This window comes from Podarcis cretensis (genome assembly GCF_951804945.1).
Source record: "Podarcis cretensis genome assembly, chromosome: 11".
In the NCBI taxonomy this organism is placed as follows: Eukaryota; Metazoa; Chordata; class Lepidosauria; order Squamata; family Lacertidae; genus Podarcis; species Podarcis cretensis.
In genome coordinates this window covers 6886267-6906708 of record NC_137180.1, presented here as the reverse complement: position 1 = coordinate 6906708, position 20442 = coordinate 6886267, and the positions used below count along the sequence as shown (strand labels likewise).

Genomic DNA, 20442 nt, shown 5'->3' with positions numbered 1-20442 from the left:
TTCTTATTGTTACTCTGTAAATAGGATGATATTCTAGTTTGGCAAGCTGTTGAGTAAATGTGGGGAAAATGAGATAGTTCACACCATTAAATTGTAAATTAGCGTTAGAATTTATTGCTCAGAGTGCAATCTTACAAAGTCGGCCCCAAAGAGTTCTATGGGGCTTACTTCCAGGTAAGGATCGCAGCTTTGTTAAATCCGCTATCCAGTATCCAGTTTTCCTAATCCTGATGTATTCTTAAAGCATTAAAATAAGTCAAGATGTCTTGAAATAATAATGTAACTAAAATATGACTAAATGCATCTAATATATCTTAGCCTTTCATGAACCCCTCTAGTGTGATTATTTTGCAATCTTGGCTGTTTATGAATTTGCTTAAGCAATTCCTTTCTAGAGATTGAGTAGTTTTGCTGCATTTCCCTATTTTTTAATTTAAAATTTAAAATAAACCCATAGCTTCACCTTTAACACTAAAAACATTCAGCAATGTTAAGGATGGTGTCTATTAGGGGATAATAGTAGGTAACTTCATAATAAAATGATTTCTCTTTTTAGGAAGGAGAATATGCTGCAACTTTTGCAATTCCTGAGTACCAGGGCAGGTGTGCAAACAAGGGTCTCTGAAGTGAGGGTAAATTCCCCTTCCTAATTTATAGAAGACTGGAGAAGGCACTTCTGTGATTGAGTTCATAGCCTCTGGGATAAACCAAGTGTACGTGAGAGTAGTCACAGCCATTTCCTCCTGTTTTTTTCTAAGCTTGAAACTGACATTAGAGACACTGGGGAATCATATATGATCTGAAAAGTGGATATAAAAGGAAAATATACAACATTCCCCCCCCCACCTGAGCTTCAAGCCACTCTAGCCTCTGGTGTATTAACTCTTGTGCCAGCATTTCAGATAAAAGACTTAATCCAAATCCAAAACCCTTCTGCTGAACTGGCCACTGTGATAAGGAGAAAGAGATGAATTTGCATAAACAGCACATAATAATTATCAGTAGCATAACTAAGGTCTCATGGGCCCTTTGGCCAGGAATAAACAATGCATTTATATAAGCTTGTTTCTGTAGGAAAAAAATACGTAGAAGAAGCTCCGAATTCAGTGTAGCAAATATCTCCAGTAATTTAATAAGCATACAGAATATGAAAAGCCCCTCATTTAAAGTAACATCATATCTTGTTCAAAATGTGTTTTGAAAAAGTATCCAAAAGAAGACAGAGAGTAGGAAGGCCACAAAGGCACCCTCTGTCTTTACAACACCGACATTAACTCTTCAGAAAAAGCATGCTAAAACTATTAAATGAGAGCTAATTTTCATACCCAAACAAGCCCATACCCGCAAACCATTATGTCTTTGTCCATTAAAACTGTTTCCTTTAAAACTGTTCTGAAATTTCTAGATGTTGACCTGCTAAATGTGGTTTCTATTTATTTTTTTTAAAGATACCAGTTCTGCATTTGATGGCTGGAAAGGGACTGTAATTTTGCAATGATTTCCTCTTCGTAAAAATAATTTTGCCACTGGGGTAATATTATTCAACCAAGGATGAAGTATGGTGCATGTCTCCGCAAATAGCATGAGATAGGAACTGGTTTAGTGGACTAATTAAATGATTTGTTTGCATGGATTTAGTCTGATGCTTTACAAGTGCAATCTTCTGCATGCTTACACGGAAGTAAGTCCAGTTGAGGTCAATGGAATTTACTCCCATCCTAAGGCAGCCTTAGCAAAGAAGCTATTTGTCAGTTGATAAATTTCTCGTACAGTATTTGTCAATTGATAAATTTGCCTGCAGAGGCATGTGCTGTTTACACATGACAAGACAGTTTCAGATGTGGCAGCAATTTAATGCAACCTTTCTGTTAGGTGAAAACAGCAGCAGTTACTGGTCAGTCACATAAACCAGGCTATCTCATGTGGAGGAATGCACATTACTATCATAGTGGCAATGTGCAATTGAAATAAGAAGGCAAACAGCAGAATGAAAAGCTTTCTCTCTCTTTTAAAAAAACAGCTTTAGAAAACTTGTTTAAAACACTCTCATAAAGAAGCCAAAGCACAACTATTCATAGCAATAAGCTTGTGCATCTCCCCTCCCCCTGAGTCACTGCAGTCATGGGAAATTATTTCAGAGTGTTAAATTTAAGATAAGAACTGGGACCAGCTAAATAAGAGCAGAACGTATCTTCAAGGCAAACTTTCCCATTAATATGAATTAATTATACAATGTGACAGAAAATCTTGGCCTTAGCTGTTAATGCTCTTTTCATCTAAACTGGTTTTTCACTGATAACTGTATATTAATTTCATGAAGTGTATTTATTTAAATTCCGAATTAATAAAGTTTGCCACAGATGGCAAGAAGCATTTAATTGGCTTCCCCCTATTTTTCACACTTTAGTTAAAAAGAAAACTGTCCAATTAATTATGAGCCACATATATCTTCAATATTTGAATAGTAACAGGATTCAGAATTTTCTTCAATTTTCTTCATGTAGCTAGGTAACAAAATTAATATTTAATACAAGGTAGTCCTTGGAGTTCCTTGTGTTTTGATATTCTGCAAATCACTCTTCCTCATCTAAAATTTATTACTGGTGTTGTTTTACACAACACAGTCCAAATTAGTTTTAGAAGTTCTAATAACAAAAATCTAACCCATGTATTGTTTTGAAGTGTGGTATTTCCAGCTGCTGAGATTATCCAGCTGCTGACAAAGTCTGACAACTGCTGCATGTAATTTTTTCTAAAGTAATGATTAAAACTTTTTAGGCCTTAAATGCATTTAGGAGATGGTTTGCATGAACACATTTCATACAAAGTGAGTTTGTTGTTGCTATTGCTGTTGACAGTCAGTGTATAAGTCAATGTTTGTCTTTTCTAAGGAGTAAAAAGCAGAGACACCACATTGCTGACAAAGGTCTGTATAGTTAAAGCTACTTTTCCCAGTAGTGATGTATGGAAGTGAGAGCTGGACCATCAAGAAGGCTGATCACTGAAGAATTGATGCTTTTGAATTATGGTGCTGGAGGAGACTCTTGAGAGCCCCATGGACTGCAAGAAGATCAAACCTCTCCATTCTGAAGGAAAACAGCCCTGAGTGCTCACTGGAAGGACAGATAGTGAAGCTGAGGCTCCAGTACTTTGGCCACATCATGAGAAGAGAAGACTCCCTAGAAATGATCCTGATGTTGGGAAAGATGGAGGGCACAAGGAGAAGGGGGCGACAGAGGACGAGATGGTTGGATAGTGTTTTCGAGGTTACCAGCATGAGTCTGACCAAGCTGCAGGAGGCAGTGAAAGACAGGAGTGCCTGGTGTGTTCTGGTCCAGGGGGTCACGAAGAGTTGGACACGACTAAACGACTAAACAACAACAACAACAACAAGGAATAACTACTTCCTGACCAACATACATTTATGAAGCCTCACATTTCTAGGTTAACTAAAATATTAGATAGGATAGGGAAGCTGAATCAGTGGTGGGTAATATCTTAAGATAATGCTCTTTATAAAACCTACAGAATCCCTGTACCCTGCCTCTACCTTTTATGATAGAGCCACATCTTGAATGTCTTATCTCCTTCCCTGTTCTGATTTTAGTATTTATCTCAGCCCTTCTGTCTTTCTGCACCCTTCACAAGTGCCATTGCATAAGTACCTGATTCAGTTCTCTGGAATGGCAGATATTTTGCTGAATATGCCAGATACTCAGTTACAGTGTATATGCTCTTCTAACCTCTTGCAAAGGTGACCAAGATAAATATACTTTTGTGACCTTTGTACACAGAACAATTCTTGCAGCTCAAATGGATTCCATCTCTTAAAGATGTTGCTATGTTCTCTTAATAACTTTTTTGGATGCACATATACTGAATACCAAAATAAAGAAATCTGCTTTCCTGCACCTAAAAAAGCAACCTCAGTTGTTGAGCCCTATGAACAAACTTGTTAACAAATGTTAAATGAGGACAGCATCTGTATGTAATAGTGAGATTTGATGCTTTTTTCTTTTTAAGTTGCCTGCATTTTCCTGTTTACAAAAAGCATATGAAGCGACATGTAAATAGTGTGCAACTCTATGCGAGTTTTTGCAATGCAGATGTCTCTTTTGTGTTGAGAATTTTGTCACTGTAGACCTCTTCCTTCCCACAAGAGGGCAAAAGCAGAACCTTACAATATGATTGCTGTACACAGTATATAAGAAAAACCTGTCTTTTCTGAAGGAGGAATTTAGTATTGAAAAGATTTAAAACTGAAATAAGAACTATTGAAGCAAAGATGCCCAGAGTTTTTGCACTGACAGATTTAAATATGCCACAGGCCCATCTGTAACTTTAATGAGATTTTTGGACATTTTCTTTGAGGCTTTTCTGGATGAAGATTTTGGTGGCAAAACAAACCACAATCTGCCAAGTTACAAGAAGATCAGAACAAATGCTCTCTCACAGATTTTCAAGGATAAGGAGATAATTCTTCCCCTCTCCTCAACTGAATCCATGAATTAAAAAAACTGTTTTGTTTATTTTCTTCCTTATTTGTTGTAAATAAACATTGCTAAGAAACAGGGGATTGCTGTACCTTTACACAAGGGTTTTCTTATGCATAGCTTATTTCTTTTACAACTGTTAAGGAGAAAACAAAAATTGGAGTACCCTACTTAAAGGGTTTCCCAACTTCGTTAGGATCTGGTTCTGTGGGTCCAAAAACTGTCAGATTCAAGAAGAGACGGCAGCCAAGTTAAAGAGCAAAAGAGCAGCTATTAAGCCTGATGGTTAATTGTCACAACAATGTTTCAACTCCTAAGCAAGCAAAGAAGAAGAAGCAAGAACAAAGGTTACAAAAACTTTTTAAAAGCAACCACAATTTCCCACAATACATTTCAAAAAACATTATAAAAATGTCAGAAACATGTCAATGACAGGTAGAAATCTGAGTCCCATGCATGCCCCTTGTCACTCAAGGCAGTGATTATACAACTGTCTTTCATCTTCTAAAGAAAGTGTTTAGTTTCCTTAATCTTGAATCAGTTGACATCATCTATTCTTGATGCGCCTATCCTGAGATGGGTTCTGTACATTTATTGTGAGTCTGATGGGCTTCTGTCTGGCTCTTTGACATGTGTGATATTGCCCAATCTGCACATCAGGAGGGGGATTTGGTGATTATGTCTCACCCTGACCCACCCCCATGGCTACTCAGGTCTTCTTCCCTCTACCTGTGTACAGCATCTTTATTACCTTTACAACTAAATGAAACCATTTAAATTTGGCTATTTTGGGTGAATTTCTATATTTCAGAAAATGGGGTTTCCTTGACTTATTCTGGTAAGATGGTTGTAGGCATTAGTTCCTGAGGGTTTGAATGGGTTCACTGTGTATCCATGTCTGTACTTTGCTTCAAGACCCTGCAACGCCTCTGATACATTGGTTGCGTACCCAGGGCTGTCGTTACCTGGGGGTGCAAGGGGTGCAAGGGGTGCGGGGCACATGGGCGCCAAACTCTGGGGTGGCACCAATTGTATACCTACTGAATACTGATTGGTGGCAGTGAAAAGCAATGGAACGAAAGTCCCCAGCCCCCCCCCCCGTCGCTCTATTACTCTATAGCATCAAATATTCCTGATAAGTCAGGAAACAAATCAGTTTTCCCCGCTGCATCGTCATTACAGGTGAGCGATTTGGGAGGCCTTTCATCCCAGCTCCGCTTCCTTAGCTGTCATTTTCACTCAGTGCAAAATGGACTATGGAAAAGATAAAATGTTTTATCTTAAGCTCAAATGTTGATCTTACAAATATTTTATAACCAACATGATACTGAGTTAGGACCTGAAAGACAGAAAGAAAAAGGTATTATTTCATCAATATTGCCCCAACTCTTGTGAGCAGAAAATATCAACAGTTCTGGCAATTATCATCTGGAGTTAAAGCTACGTAGCATTGGCTTCTCAAATCTTGTCCCTTCAAAATTCCTTAGATGTTTAGGACACTTCAGCTTTTTTCTACTGGCTTGTGTAAAGTTGTGTGTGGAATATGTTATTACATAAGTCTTCATGGCTCCTTTCCTAAGTAGTTCTTCCAAGAATAGAGCATTATAAGCTCTACAGATCTCAAGTGGGCATAGTTAATTATTTTTCTCTGGTACACTTTTAATGGTTCACTATCAGTAAAGAAAATGCAGAACAGAAGTTTATTCTAGAAGGTTTTACAATATTGCATGAAAAATCTTTTGGGTGCAGTGAACAGGCATAGTTTAAGGATACAGTATAGTGATTTGAAGCAGGGAAAGGGCATATTTGCTTTTCATGCAGAATATTTTAGGTTCACTCCCTGGCTTATTCATGTACAATTGGGAAAGTCCCCCATCTTAAACTCTGGAGAGCCATTGTCAGTCAGTTTAGGCAGTGCTGAGATAGATGGACCACTGGAAAACAGCTGCCGATATGTTCCTACATGTGGTTTATGTGTACAACAGCTGTCATGCCCCATCAGTTCCAAAGAGGTGCCTAGAAAATAACATTTTTGAGTGTTTGTAAATTTCCAAATGAATTTTTTTTTTAATGTTCAGCTTTGGAAAAATAGTTCAGTTCCATTAGTACTGGTGTTTTTCTTATGGAAGCGGCTTTAAAAATAATAGATGTCACATGACGTGGTCTTCAGAATATTGTTCTACAGATAACTGCATACCATCTTCATTATATAGTTTCTTTTGAATGCTTTTACTAAGGTCCAGTCTTAATATTTTTCATGCTAGAAAAAAGGAATGTATTCTGTAAAGCAGAATGGGAGCATGAGGGTGATTTCTGAACAAGTTTCAAATGTTTTCTGATTGACTTTCAGATTTGTAAAAAAAACCCCAACCCTTCCCCGTTACACAGAGGCTATCTCCACATAGGAAACCTTGTCCACTACAAAGCTCTCACCGACTGAAAATACTGTATTCATCATTTAGGAATTCCTAAATGTCTCAGTGCAACTCAGTACACCTAAGATATTGTAGCAGTTAAAGGTGTTTTAGTAGGAATTCAGATGGCATGTCATATACTAGCATGTTTCTCTTGCCTCACAAAGGGTGTCATGTCTTGATGAATCAAACCAATTACTTTACAGCTTATGAGAGCCAGAGGATATAGTCATGATAGTAGTTCAAAACGGCCACATATCTGCTCATCTGTGGAGTAAGATTCATAGCCTACAGATTGCCAGGAAAGGTAACTCTTGTACAATGAAATAATTCAATCGTCTTCTTTCAGGCTCTCACAAATGACTACTCCAGGTTTATGCTGCCTGGCTGACATATCAAGATGTCTATGTCTTGTGCTGATAACTTATGTGGACTTTGAATAAAATTTTGATATTATTTCCATTTTCTTACCTGGATAAAAATGCTTTTCAGTGGTCATTCTCTTGAGCAACATTTTTTTGTGTATCTATTCAGAAGTAAATCCCACTGAGTTCAGTGGGACTTACTCCCAAGTAAATGTGTATTGAATTGGAACCCAAACTGACTTTGGTTTTCACTGCTAGATCTTAAAATAGCGACCACATTTAGTTTATGTAATTTGGATTAAATGTTACAGATGGGAAGAAATATAATCTGGTACTTTCGAGGTCAACAGACTCTCCTTTTTATATGAATGCAATTACCGTAATTTAAAGAGGATTTTAACCACATGAATTCTGTTTGGGACTAAAGTGTGCTGTGTTTTCTAGCTGCTGAATGGTCTGATAGAATCATTAACAGAACACTATTTCACCACTGATTTCGAGGACTTGAATGTGATTGATGGATTTGATTTTTTAAAGCATGAACACACATAGTGAACTTATGTATTAACTGATGCAAAACTGGCATTCAATAGAAATGGACTGGATTTACCCATCCCTATTTTGCCAGGCTGTAACTGTCACAGAAAGGAAAAATTTTGGAGACTGGGGTTATATCAACCATAGTTCTGGGCAGAGGACTAGAAAACTCAGCCCTTCACCACATTTCAGTTCCCAAAATTCTTTGGGGAAGCCATGACTGTTCTTCGGCATCTTGTATTAGCAAAGTGGATAAACTACATAAGATGGCAAAATGGGAGACAGGGATATTGCATTGCATGCCCCTTGAATTCATATTGCATATATCATTCTTCTTCCATTGTATAAAGTGAAATCTCATAGCAGATTGATACTTTTTGTGATTTTTCTTCCACTTCTGACACAACTCAGTACCTGGAACAATAGGAGGATCATAGGAACACAGGAAGCTGTCTTATCCTATTGGTCCATCTGGCTCAGTATTGTCTACACGGACTGGAAGTAGCTCTCCAGGGTTTTAGGCTGAAGTCTTTCCCAGCCCTACTTGGAGGTGCTGGGAATTAAACCTGGGATCTTCTGCATGCAAGACAGATGCTCTATCACTAAGCTATGGCCCTTTCCCATGTCAACGTAGACTGGGACAGGCGTGTGAACATGTGGGCTAGGAAGAGCACATCTTTGTTTGAGACTGTCCTGCCACGTGATGCCCCAAATCTTCCTGACGCATATGGAAAACATTGAGGCTTTGCTCCTGGCGGGTATATATTGCCCATGACTCACTTCCATAAAGCAGTGTGCTCAACACACACGCCTGATAGACCTTCATCTTGGTATTGGTCATTAGCATCACATTATTGTATAGCCTTTTCAAGAGGCAAGCTATTTCCGTAGCTGCCTTACTAATAGGCTTGCCCAGCTCAGTGTCAATAGAAAGGTTGCTGGTTATGGTGGAGCCCAGGCAGACAAAATTGTCTACCACCTCAAGTATGTGGTCAGCAATGCTGATGCTGGTGATGTCCTGACCAAAAATGTTGGTCTTCTCTTCATCATACAAAAGATGAAGAGGTAAAAGCAGTAATGATACATTGGCCAAGAGACTTTGGTTATAATATACAGTATGATGATTGGATGAAATTATGGAATGAAATGTTAAAATTTACGGCATGTACTGCGTTGAAAGAAAATGTAATGAAAATGGTTTACAGATGGTATATAACGCCAGTTAAACTGGCTAAAATGTATAAAACATGCAATAAGTGTTGGAAATGTAAAGAAAAAGAAGGTACTTTCTATCACATGTGGTGGGAGTGTAAAAGGGTGAAAGACTTCTGGGAAATGATATACAATGAATTGAAAAAAATGTTGAAATATACGTTTGTTAAAAAACCAGAGGCCTTTCTATTAGGAATGGTAGGAAACGAAATTAATAAGAGAGACTGTAAACTGTTTCAATATGCAGTGACTGCCGCAAGGATACTTCTGGCCCAAAGATGGAAGCAGGAAGAAATTCCAACAGTGGAAGAATGGAGAAGGAAATTGACTGAATATGCAGAATTGGACAAATTGACTGGGAAGATTCGATATCAGAAAGACCAAAAGTTTATCAAGGACTGGGGGAAATTTACAGAATATCTGAAAAATATGTACAGACAACGCTTGTTGGTTTTGAAGAGACTCTGTGAGATAGTAAGAAATACTGCAAAAAAGAGAGTAAGAGGAAAAGGAGTTGGGAAAGGCAATATTATGTTTAAAAATGCGTTAATAAATAGAAATTTTACGAAAGATTGACAGAGAAACTGAGGGAAGTCAAAAATTGAGGAATGAGTGCAAAATAATTTGTTGACTGTATAAAATTTGTTTGGAAAATGAATAAAAATTATTTTAAAAAAACCAAAACAAAAATGTTGGTCTTCATCAGGCTGATGGGGAGGCCAAACTCCATTCAGGTTTGGACAGAATGGTTGATGAGCCTCTACAGAGCTTCCTCAAAGTGCACTATCAAGGCTGCATCTAGTTAAAACATAAACATCTAATTAAGGAACGTAACATCCATAACAAGTAGTCACTGTATACAAAATGCTCATACCTAAGTCTTCTTCTTCACAACCATGCTAACTCCTTTACATATGCTTTCTTTAACTTTCTCATTGCATTTCCTCTGTCTCTTGCTGCCACTGTCTTTTTCAAAGCCCCTAAAGGGACAATGCCTTTTAGGCCAACCATTGTTTACCTGTCACTCACTGTAACTCAGCCCAACATTCTATTCCTCTTGTGTCTCATTCTTCTGCCCACTCTTCTGCCACAGAGTCCTTATCCCATTGACAGTTCCCTTGAGGTCCCCCCCCCCCCCCCCGATTTCACCTGCAGGCTCTTCTCATTAAAAGTTGACTGGGACATAGTTTGAGTTTCCTCTTCCTCTCTATCCTTCATTATATCAACTGAAACTCCAATCATTCTCCTTGGGCTGCTTAGTCATATTCACAATTTAATACATCAAAGCCAGAGCAATGCTGTTTCTTTGTACTGTGAGGAACTGTTGGTCCTTAATGGGTTTCCCGAACATTTTCTTTTCTACTGTCCATTGTACAACCAGCTATGCAAAGTAAGCAAGCAAGCAAGCTTTGGCCCTTTTTTTCATTTTAACACAGAACTGAGTTTCTTAACATTAAAGGTAAAGGGACCCCTGACCATTAGGTCCAGTCGCGGATGACTCTGGGGTTGTGCACTCATCTCACTTTATTGGCCGAGGGAGCCGGCGTACAGCTTCCGGGTCATGTGGCCAGCATGACTAAGCCGCTTCTGGCGAACCAGAGCAGCGCACGGAAATGCCGTTTACCTTTCCGCTGGAGCGATACCTATTTATCTGCTTGCACTTTGCACATGCTTTCGAACTGCTAGGTTGGCAGGAGCAGGGACCAAGCAATGGGAGCTCACCCCGTCACGGGGATTCGAACCGCCGACCTTCTGATCGGCAAGTCCTAGGCTCTGTGGTTTAACCCACAGCACCACCCGTGTTTCTTAACATTGCAACCATACTAAAATGGACTGAAGAAAGTGTGACCCAGAGCGCCTAGTCAAGATTCAAAGGACCTAGGAATGCAATGCAGACATTTCATCCTTCTTCATCTTCTGTTGAACAACAGCACCCCTCACCATGCAGCAGCTTGGGAGAGTTTCAAAATTTGTTGTAGGGCATATGGATCTGTTGTTTGGTGAACAAGGTAAAAGCCTAATTATGCTCATGCATGCATCTGCATTATGCCTAAAGCGTTTGATGGAAAGGTGGCATTCTGACCTTTTAATAAACAATAGTGTGTGAAGCTGCGATTCCCACTTAACCTGGGAATTAGCTCCATTAAATTCAATGGGACTTTCTTCTGAGTAGATTGATATGCGCTTTATCTGCATATGTTCAGATGATGAAGAAGCTCAACTAAAGATACTTTTTGGTACTGAGCTAACTATATCATCCGTTTTAAGTGGACTGGGTTTTGTGCATACTGCGTTATAATGAAGAGCTTCATTCTGACTGGATTTGAATTAGAACTCTTAAGAGTTCTACTTCCCTTCTTTGTTTAATGAGGAAGGCTCTCTTTACTTTCATGCCTCTCCCTCTTTCATTTTATAGGAATGTAGGAAACTGCCTTCTACGGAGTCAGTCTCTTGGTTCTTCTCGCTCACTGTCATCAACACTACTGACAGCATCTCTCCAGGGTTTTGGACAAGGGTTCCCAGCCCTAGCTGGATGATTTAAAAATGTATTTTCTGAATTGGAAGCGTTCCTTTAAAATTGTACAGCTCAACTCCAACATGGGAAATAAAGGAATTATTTCTCTATTGTTGATTTGTAGATGCAAATCTATGTGATGAGGCACTTTGTTGTGGGAAGAAACTGTATATACCTCATATACTTTCAGACCAGTCTCCCGAGGAATGACACATTAGGGGAAAAAAATCCGTATTTTTTCCAAGCTGCCTCATGAGGGATGGCACTTTAGAACAAACACACAGCCATTTCCTTTTTAAGTTAGCAACATTAAATTGCCTGCAAGTGGGTGAGGAAGACAATACACAAATGAGCTGAACATAGGTCCTATGTGACACGAGGAGCATCTTTTCATTTATGCCGGGAGTAAAAACTGTATCCCCCCCCCCCAAATGAACAGGTTTACCATGCCAAGCATCTCTCAATCATCCCACCTTTACATCTGTGAAAAGCTCCTACCCATTCACTGCCATGGGACAAAAAGATTTTGTTTTCTTTGGCATTAAATTCACTAAGCAGCATGTCAAGGTTGGGCTGTTTGCTACAATATGCGAGGCGAGATGAGGAACTTGAGGCCCTCCAGATTTTGCTGGATAACAAATCTCTGTCCATAAGCTGTGTTTGTTTGAGACTGATGGAATTCAGTAATATTTGAAGGACCAGAGGTTCCTTTACTCCTGATCTAGGGGAACCAAAAGAAATGTATAGAAGGGATTTTATGAAGAGATTCTAAGTTTGTAAAAGTTTTCTCTTGTGCAAAATCGTGGTGTTGTTTTTTCAAAGCAAGCTCTGAAAGTTCAAGCAAACTTCTGGCTTGAAAGCAGGAGTTAGTCAGTGACCTGGTGACCATAGAAACGGAAGAGCACCAATGGCTTGGTTTTATGGAATTATTCACTTAGGAATAGTCTCACTCAACTGACTCAGTGAGATTATTCAAGAAATGCAATTAACCCGTCTGCCTCTACTGCTCCCATGTGTAAACAAGTATCTCACAGGAAATTGGTGAGGAGCAGATGTTAGGGTCATCTATTGGCATTACTTGAAATGGTGATCTATAACTGAAATTGCCTGTGTGCTTATGAACCTCTGGGAAAAGATATTTCAGCTCACTCTTTAATTATGCTTGCTTGGAAGCATGCTGTATTTTAATCCTAAACTGAAGTAATGTAAATGCAAATGCAAAAGAAATGACTTCATATTGTAATGGACGTAAAGGTGACTCTGAATAACAGTTTCCATAAAGCAGATTAAAAACTTTTATCTCTCAACACTTTCTAACAAAAGAGAGAGAGGAAATTTCATAATAGTTATCCAAAGAAGAAAACATTTCTTACTTTTACTCCCTACCTGTGGCTCAATATTGGTGATTTTTGCTTTAGAGCTAAGGTTCTCAAATGTTCTGAGGAGGGGTCCAGTGAGTGGTCTTAGAACACAAGATGCTGTAGCATTACAGAAGTATGGATCTGCTTAATAATCTGAGATGGAGTCTATTGAGAGCTGATGTAGATGCAGGATATACAAACCTACATGTATCTACTATATATTCTGGAAAGTTGTTTGTTCTCTGGGAATCTGGATGCTTTTTGAGATATTTCCACCCAATTTGACATGAGGGTTCCTGTGGTGGTTTGGGGCTGGATTGTGGGTCAGGAGTTCCCTGGGTCAGGCTGGATCCCTGGGTCTGGGGGTTGGACTGTGCACAGCCATAAAACTAACAGAGTGCAGTATTTATTTCTAAATCTCAATTTTTTAAAATTTATTTTTGGTTCCTTAGAATTGCTGACCAACACTGTGTACTGATTCAACTAGTCTATTGTGTGTTTGGGAAAGTTTCTTGATTGCCTTTTTGCTACGCATTTGGACACCATTTTGCGTGGTGATGCCTGAGATCAAGGAGCAGTTTTTAATCATGTACCATTTTGAACCAAGGTGGTAGACCGAACCTTTTAAAACTACACTGATTTTAACTACCAATTTCAAAATTGCACAGTTTTCTTTGTTTGTTTCTTATAATTTCAGAGCAACACCAGGTATAAGGCTGCTCATTTTAGGCATATTTTTTTAAAAACTGCTGCTGTGGGGAACTTCCTAAGTTAAGAAAGATGCACATACAGTACCTTACCAAGAGAGTTTGAACATCTACTAAGTAGCTTGGATGTGGCTATGACTTTGTGAAGAAAGGTCTTCCAGTCTTTGCTTTTCTTCTTCTTTCCCCCCTCACCATCCGTATACTGTGGTTGTTGCTAGTGATCCTTGTCTGTCATGATCATCTCTGACAGAGTACCAGACAGGCAGCTCACATAGCAGTTCATCACAGGGCAGCACTGTATGGCTTAATCACAACTCTGCTGCTGAGGAATTGGGGCACTCGGTTGCCTGCCACAAGCAACCAGACATGGGTTAAACGCCAAAGCTCATATAGCTCTTCAAATGCGTACTTGAGCAGGGGCAGCCAGCATGTTGTCCTCTTGATGTTGTTGGACTATAGCTGCATTGGCCTCTTGATCCACCCCCATCGTTCTGCCTGGACGCTGAGGTCCAGCGCTGAGGGCCTTCTGGCGGTACCCTCATTGCGAGAAGCAAAGCTACAGGGAACCAGGCAGAGGGCCTTCTCGGTAGTGGCGCCCACCCTGTGGAACGCCCTCCCATCAGATGTCAAAGAGATAAACAACTACCTGACATTTAGAAGACATCTGAAGGCAGCCCTGTTCAGGGAAGTTTTTAATGTGTGACATTTTAGTGCGTGTTTGGTCTCTGTGGAAGCCGCCCAGAGGTGGGCGGGGTACAGATAATAAATTATTATTATTATTATTATTATTATTATTATTATTATTATTATTATATTGGACTATAGTTGCAATAGACCATTGGCCATCTGTGGCTGATAGTTCAACAAGATGATCTGAAGGGCTCCACGTTGGCTACCCCTGTACTTGAGCGTAAAGGAGCTATCTGATTGCATTTCTGCCTAGCTGCTTTTAGATCCTGGTACTGGTTACTGTATATACCAACTTCATTTCCACTGAATGAGATTCTCAAAATGAGTGATACTAACAAACTTGCATCTCGGTTATCGTATCTTTTGTTCAAACTCGTCTGTTGCTCATGTACCTATTTAGTATAGCTTTTGGTTTAGAAGAGAGCTTTGTTGTTGGTTTGAATAAAATGATTGCATTATTCAGCCTTTGATCAGGTACTAATTAACTCAAGTACTCTGTGTATAGGGATCAGGAAGATTGATAATCCAATAAAATGAATGGATTAGAGAGTAAATCCTTGAACGCTGTTGTTCTTGGCTTCATGATTATATTTTTTTGTAATAGAAATGCCGTTTCCAGGTGTTGTGCTTGTAAGATGTTTGGTTAAAAATGATACTTTCCTTCTAGGACTCTTTAGCTTCTTAGCTAATTTAATAATTGGACACTTTGCTAAAATGTTTTTCACAATGGTGGATGCAGCAGGCTATTCACATTCTTATGATCTTAAGCAAACACACATTCAAGCCCTTTTCAGACCTTGTGTCTGAACCCAACAAGATGGGAGGTGGAAGGGGCAGAATCAGTGTGCACAGCCGTACACTCCATTCACTCTTAAAACTTTGTCATGCCTGAGAAGGACTTTAGACTGGTGAAACTGTGGTGCTGATTGAAGGAGAGAATAGATATTTCTAATGGAATAGAATCCCCACTTCATGAAGCAACATAATTAATATACTAAAGTGTGTTTAAACATTAATTTCAAAAGCTAGGCATAATAATTATGTAGAAATAACCTATAGCCTTACTATATATATATGTCCTTTTTCCTTTTCAGAGAGAGACCAAAGGCCAGTTTCTCATAGATCATGTTTGCAATCATTACAGTTTGCTGGAGAAAGACTACTTTGGCATTCGCTATGTGGATCCTGAAAAACAGCGGGTATGTATATGAACTCTGAAACAGAGTGCATTTGTCAATTTGTGTCAGGTCTGTAAAACGTCTAAGCTGGCAAGCAGAACCAAGAATTTCTTCTTATTTTCTATCTGGTCTTTCATTGCCCTAGTATAGCTTCCTCAAATTGTGATGTCGTAAGGGTCAGGGGTAAGTGTTAAATCCCCATTTATTAAGTTGATGCGCAATCTGCAATATACTAGGACAAGTGCAAGTGTTCTCCTGTGTGGGATGGTTAGGACCCTGCCAGTCTCTGAGCTGAGATACATACTACAGTTGCCATGGGGATCGGTATCCCTGTGGTGGCTATAATGTGTAGCCTAGCTGTATCTCTTCCCTGTTGCTCTGTCAACCCTTTTTATAGCATGACCAGGGGAGCCACAACTGTAGAAGCTGAAGATCCACTTCCACATTGTACCACAGCGTTTTGATGCTAGCCTTTTCATGGTCTGGAACATATATAAACAGTGCCAGATTTACGTATAAGCTAAACAAGCTATAGCTTAGGGCCCCACTCCCCCCCCCCATTTCACTATTAATATACTTCTTCTTAATTGTATTTCAGTTCAACAATTACTTTGATAAAATACATATTTTGTTATGTGCAAATGGCTTTAGATACCTATTAGGTCCATAAATTCAACACAAAAAACAGTGACAATTTGTTGTTGACAAAGGGCAGCTGGACATATAAAGGGCCCCATTACCTTCGATAGCTTAGGGCCTCATCAGACCTAAATCCAGCCTCCTATATAAATATAGGAGTCTTATTATTGTTGTTTTCACTATAGTTCATACCGTTAGAGCCACATTGGTATTTGGGTACCTTAGAAAACTAAGATAATGGTTTAAAAATAGACATTCAAAGAATTAGTGAATTAAAGAATTTAAGTTTTGCATATTGCTCCACATTTTAAATCAAATCATTCCCTCCCCACTGCTCTGGGTTAATCTTCTTAGATTATAATAGTGGGGTTATGAATATATAAATTGTGTTCTGAGAAGCTACATCCTAGAAGCTTGTAAATGTAATGCAAGATTTGTGACTGCAAATAAATCACAGGAACAATAAGGCTGGAAGATGTGGCTGGCAAGTGGCTGTTGCAAGTCTTCAACTTGCAAACAATAGAATCCTTAGAAAAGCTTTCAAAGCCTTTTTCAAAACTATAAATCTTCCATCGAAGGAAGCCTCCTAGTTTAGAATTATAACAATGGGAGCTGTTTACCAGTGACCTCAGTAAATGACTATTAATATTGTGTATTAATAGGCAAACATTTAGTTTTATACTGTGTGAGTGGGAAAATTCCAACTGAGTGTTACTGTTGTGCATCACAGAAGTTGATGCACTCTTCCTGCTAAGGATTTAAAATAGCAATAGAAAAACTCCATCTTCTCATGCTTAACATCCTATTCATTTTAAATGAAGAAATAAAATTACTTCAATTTTTAATGATTTTGCAAAAGTAAATTTTTTAATCTTCTGTATGGGGTTTTGATGTCCATTACATTTGTCTTCCTCAAACCATAACACATATCAATCACTGCTAGTTGGAAACACTTTTTACCTCCCCGCCTTGGGAAATGAACTTAAGAGGTTTACACGTGTGGATTTTGTCGCTTGGTTTTGCATACATTATGCGCTTAAATTCCCATTGTATGTTGAACACTATATTAACTACTCTTTAGAATTGTATATTTTACTGCTGTAAGCAGCTTTGAGACCAACATGGTGAAAGTGGGGTATAAATTTGTAAATAGATGAATAAAGATAGCATTAGGAATGCATTGTTCTGTTTTTTAAAAAAGACAAAAATACATTGAGCTATGGCAATGGCTATGCATATTGGGTTGAAAGCAATATGCTTGTCAAGATGATTCAGAGGCCCCCATGCCAATAAACATTATAAATAATACACGGAGATGTACATGCATGCTTTAGGTGACAAAGACTCATATCCCTTGCCTTCCTTTAAATGATCACTACAGAAGCAACTGTAGCACCCTGCTTGTGGTTAACGCTTAGCTGGAATGAAATATTCAACGCAGCAATAGAGAAATTAAAATAATAATTTATTTGTCAGACAAATAAATATGAGGCACAGTGGTATATGGTTACCAAGCTCTGGCCTGGCCTCCTGCCATTCTGGCCAGCACTTATATTTCCTTAATCCAGCCCCCTTGCTCCTCCTGTGGCTGCCTCTGTCCAATCAGCCTGGTTGAAATTCCTATTGGCTGTTTGCTAGAACCAATCACAAAAGATACACCCATTTCCTCTTGTCCTTTTATGGGAAACAAAAAGCTATATATTCTTCTATCTATAAATGACAAATAAGTAGTCATATATCTTACATTTGTCTCAACAAGGAACCTTAATTACCAGCTCACCTCGCCCTATTGCCCTCCAAAACAGATGGATTAATAGTTTTAAATTTTTATCTTAAACAGATGTCAAGGATCTTGAGTTCACATCATCATTGAAAGATCTCCTTCTTTTGGAGGTCTTTAAACAAAGGCCTGACAACCATATGTGTGCTCTAATGATGTTTCCTGCTTGGCAGGGGGGCTGGGCTGGTGGCTGATGGCCCCTGTGATCTCTTCCAACTATATGAAATAAGAATCTAGCATAAGGATTTAACATTTCTTAGCTTCTAATTCCTTTGCATAATTACATTTAAGCCAATATATTTAATACATAACATAAATAACCTTTTAAAAGGAAAAGAAATCTTAAAAGGATCTCAGTTTAAGAAAGAAACAACTTTAGAAAAAGACTTCCCAAAATACTCCCTCCCTTTCTGCCAGCCAGATGCTCTTGGCCTTTTAACCTTAGGAAAATATGGCTCAAGTTTAATGGGAGGCACATGGTTTTATTTTACTATTTACCCACTCTTAATTATGTTTTCTCAGCCTTCTTATATCTTCTGTAATATGTAGGGTCAGTGTAACCTTGGCTCTCAGCCTGTAATTCCCTTTGACTTTGAGAATTGTTTTCTGCTATAAATCAGGGGGCCCCCTCGTCCAGGAGAATAAACATCTTGCCAAGGTTCTTAGGCAGCTGGTCTTCTGCCTGGCATGAACATTTGAAAATCTTTAAGCTCATTTTAAAATACAGGCCCTGATCAAGCCTTAATAAAAATGCAGGCTATGATTAGATGCCTCACAACTGGTGATATTCTTGAGATGAGTGGCAAATTTAAAAACAGATTTTTAAACACACTGGTAGTGTCTCCTGAGGCTACTAAAGTTTTTTGCTGGTTCAGTAGTTTGATGCCCCCACCGGCCTGCCCACCATCTCTGATTTCTGCTGCCTGAGTTTTGCATACAACCGAGTTTGCTTAATTGCAGTCTGTGCAGCTGCTTCTGCTTCCAGAACCATGTGGCTCAAACTCAGATTTATTGCTCATATTAAAGGACTCATCATGTTTATGAGTGCATTAGTTGTTTGCTGAATTGCACAAAAGTCAAGGATCTTCAAATGGAAGAGCTAACAAGCACACTTGGTTGGATAGCATTGCCTCTCAATAATATTTTTATATCATTGGCAACATTTATTCTTTTGAATTGATTTCTGTCAGAGCTCTATATTTCTCGCCCAGTTTGCCTCTTTTTTCTTACAGTTTGTCCGTTTTTCCTTATGAAATTCATACAAAAGAATGTCTTGGTTTGGAATAAAATTGACAAAAACCCCTACAGAATTATGCACACAGGAGCCCAGGAAAATATTCCTTTGCACTGTTGCACTGACTGGTAATAACTTGGACAACTTGATTTCTCACCTTCACAGCTGACTGCAAAACAGCTTACAATGTGAAAAGTATTTGTTTGTGACCTATATCTGGACCAAACCTTTTGGAGGGATAGCTTTTGAATTTATGTAGTCAACTGATGCGTTACCTGCTTTTACGCAGCAGTTGTGGCACTCGTAAGGATGAAATGACAGCATGTGCAATTTCCCCAAACCTGTAATTTTGGAAGACACCTGCAGAGTAGCTAGAAGGAAGAAAGGAGAATAGTCTGCAGAAAACAGAAGTGAGAACACCGGATTTCTGTCTATGAGCAAACAATCTTACTTCTTTTACCAGTTTCCCAAGTGAAAAGAACACCTACAAATTGTAGCCACAAAGGAAGTGCTGCCTGGAATTGTAGGCTATCACAATGGGCACCATGTAGAAGATTCTCTCTCTCCCTCACCCCAAATTTCCCTTGTAGTGTGTATTTGCTTGGGCCATCACTTTGCCAGATTGGCTAGTAGTTGAGGATGACTTTAGCAATTCTAGAGAAACTTTTAAAGTAAACATCTAAAAAAAAAAATGTCCTGTGGTTAAGGTAACCATTTACACATGTCCCTCCCCAAAAAAGAGGCAGGGGGAGAGAAAGGAAGAAAGGAAGGACAGAATGAAAGAAGTCACCAAAAAGGAGGAAGAAAGAGGGCGCAGACTAATATAAAATTTGCATATGCCAATTTATTTGTATAGATGCAAATTCAGAAAATATTGCTTTAGAAGGCATGTAGTTTAAACATAAATACAAGGCATCTCACTGTAGCAGGAAAAACTACAACCAGGAGGTGTGTGTTGTGCCTGTTCAGTCTGCTGTCCAAATGCTAGGTGTGGATGGGGAAATTCAAGGCCTGATCTCCTTTTTATGATTCTTCCTCCTGAAACTGAGCTTGGAGCAGCTGACCCTAAAATAGAGGTGTGTCCTCTGTAAAGTAGGTCACATGGTCTTCCAAACAAAGGCCAAGTTTTTTGTGGACCAGAGCCTTCATCAGATACATATATCGGAAGTGGGTTCTGGTCCATGACAGCCTATGCTACAGTACATCTATTCATATCTAAGAGGCTATAAGACTCTGTTTAAATTAGGGGTGGGAAGCCAGGGGTCTTGCAGGTGCTGTAAAACTGCATGTCCTATCAGCCACAGCCAGCATGACCAA

The 20442-nt window shown here is 38.9% G+C and overlaps 1 protein-coding gene and 1 long non-coding RNA gene across 3 annotated transcripts in view; one reads left to right on the top strand and one right to left on the bottom strand.

The window, feature by feature from the left end:
- The window catches only part of FRMD3 (FERM domain containing 3), a 135453-nt gene that overhangs the window by 45480 nt on the left and 69531 nt on the right, over nt 1–20442 (top strand). For both annotated transcript variants that reach the window (XM_079996093.1, XM_079996092.1), the window contains exon 2: nt 15389–15493. In XM_079996093.1, coding sequence (XP_079852219.1) covers nt 15389–15493 — 105 coding nt within the window. The remainder of the gene's footprint in view (nt 1–15388; nt 15494–20442) is intronic.
- Nucleotides 1–20442, bottom strand: part of LOC307227076 — a 142516-nt gene that overhangs the window by 113267 nt on the left and 8807 nt on the right. The window lies entirely within an intron of this gene.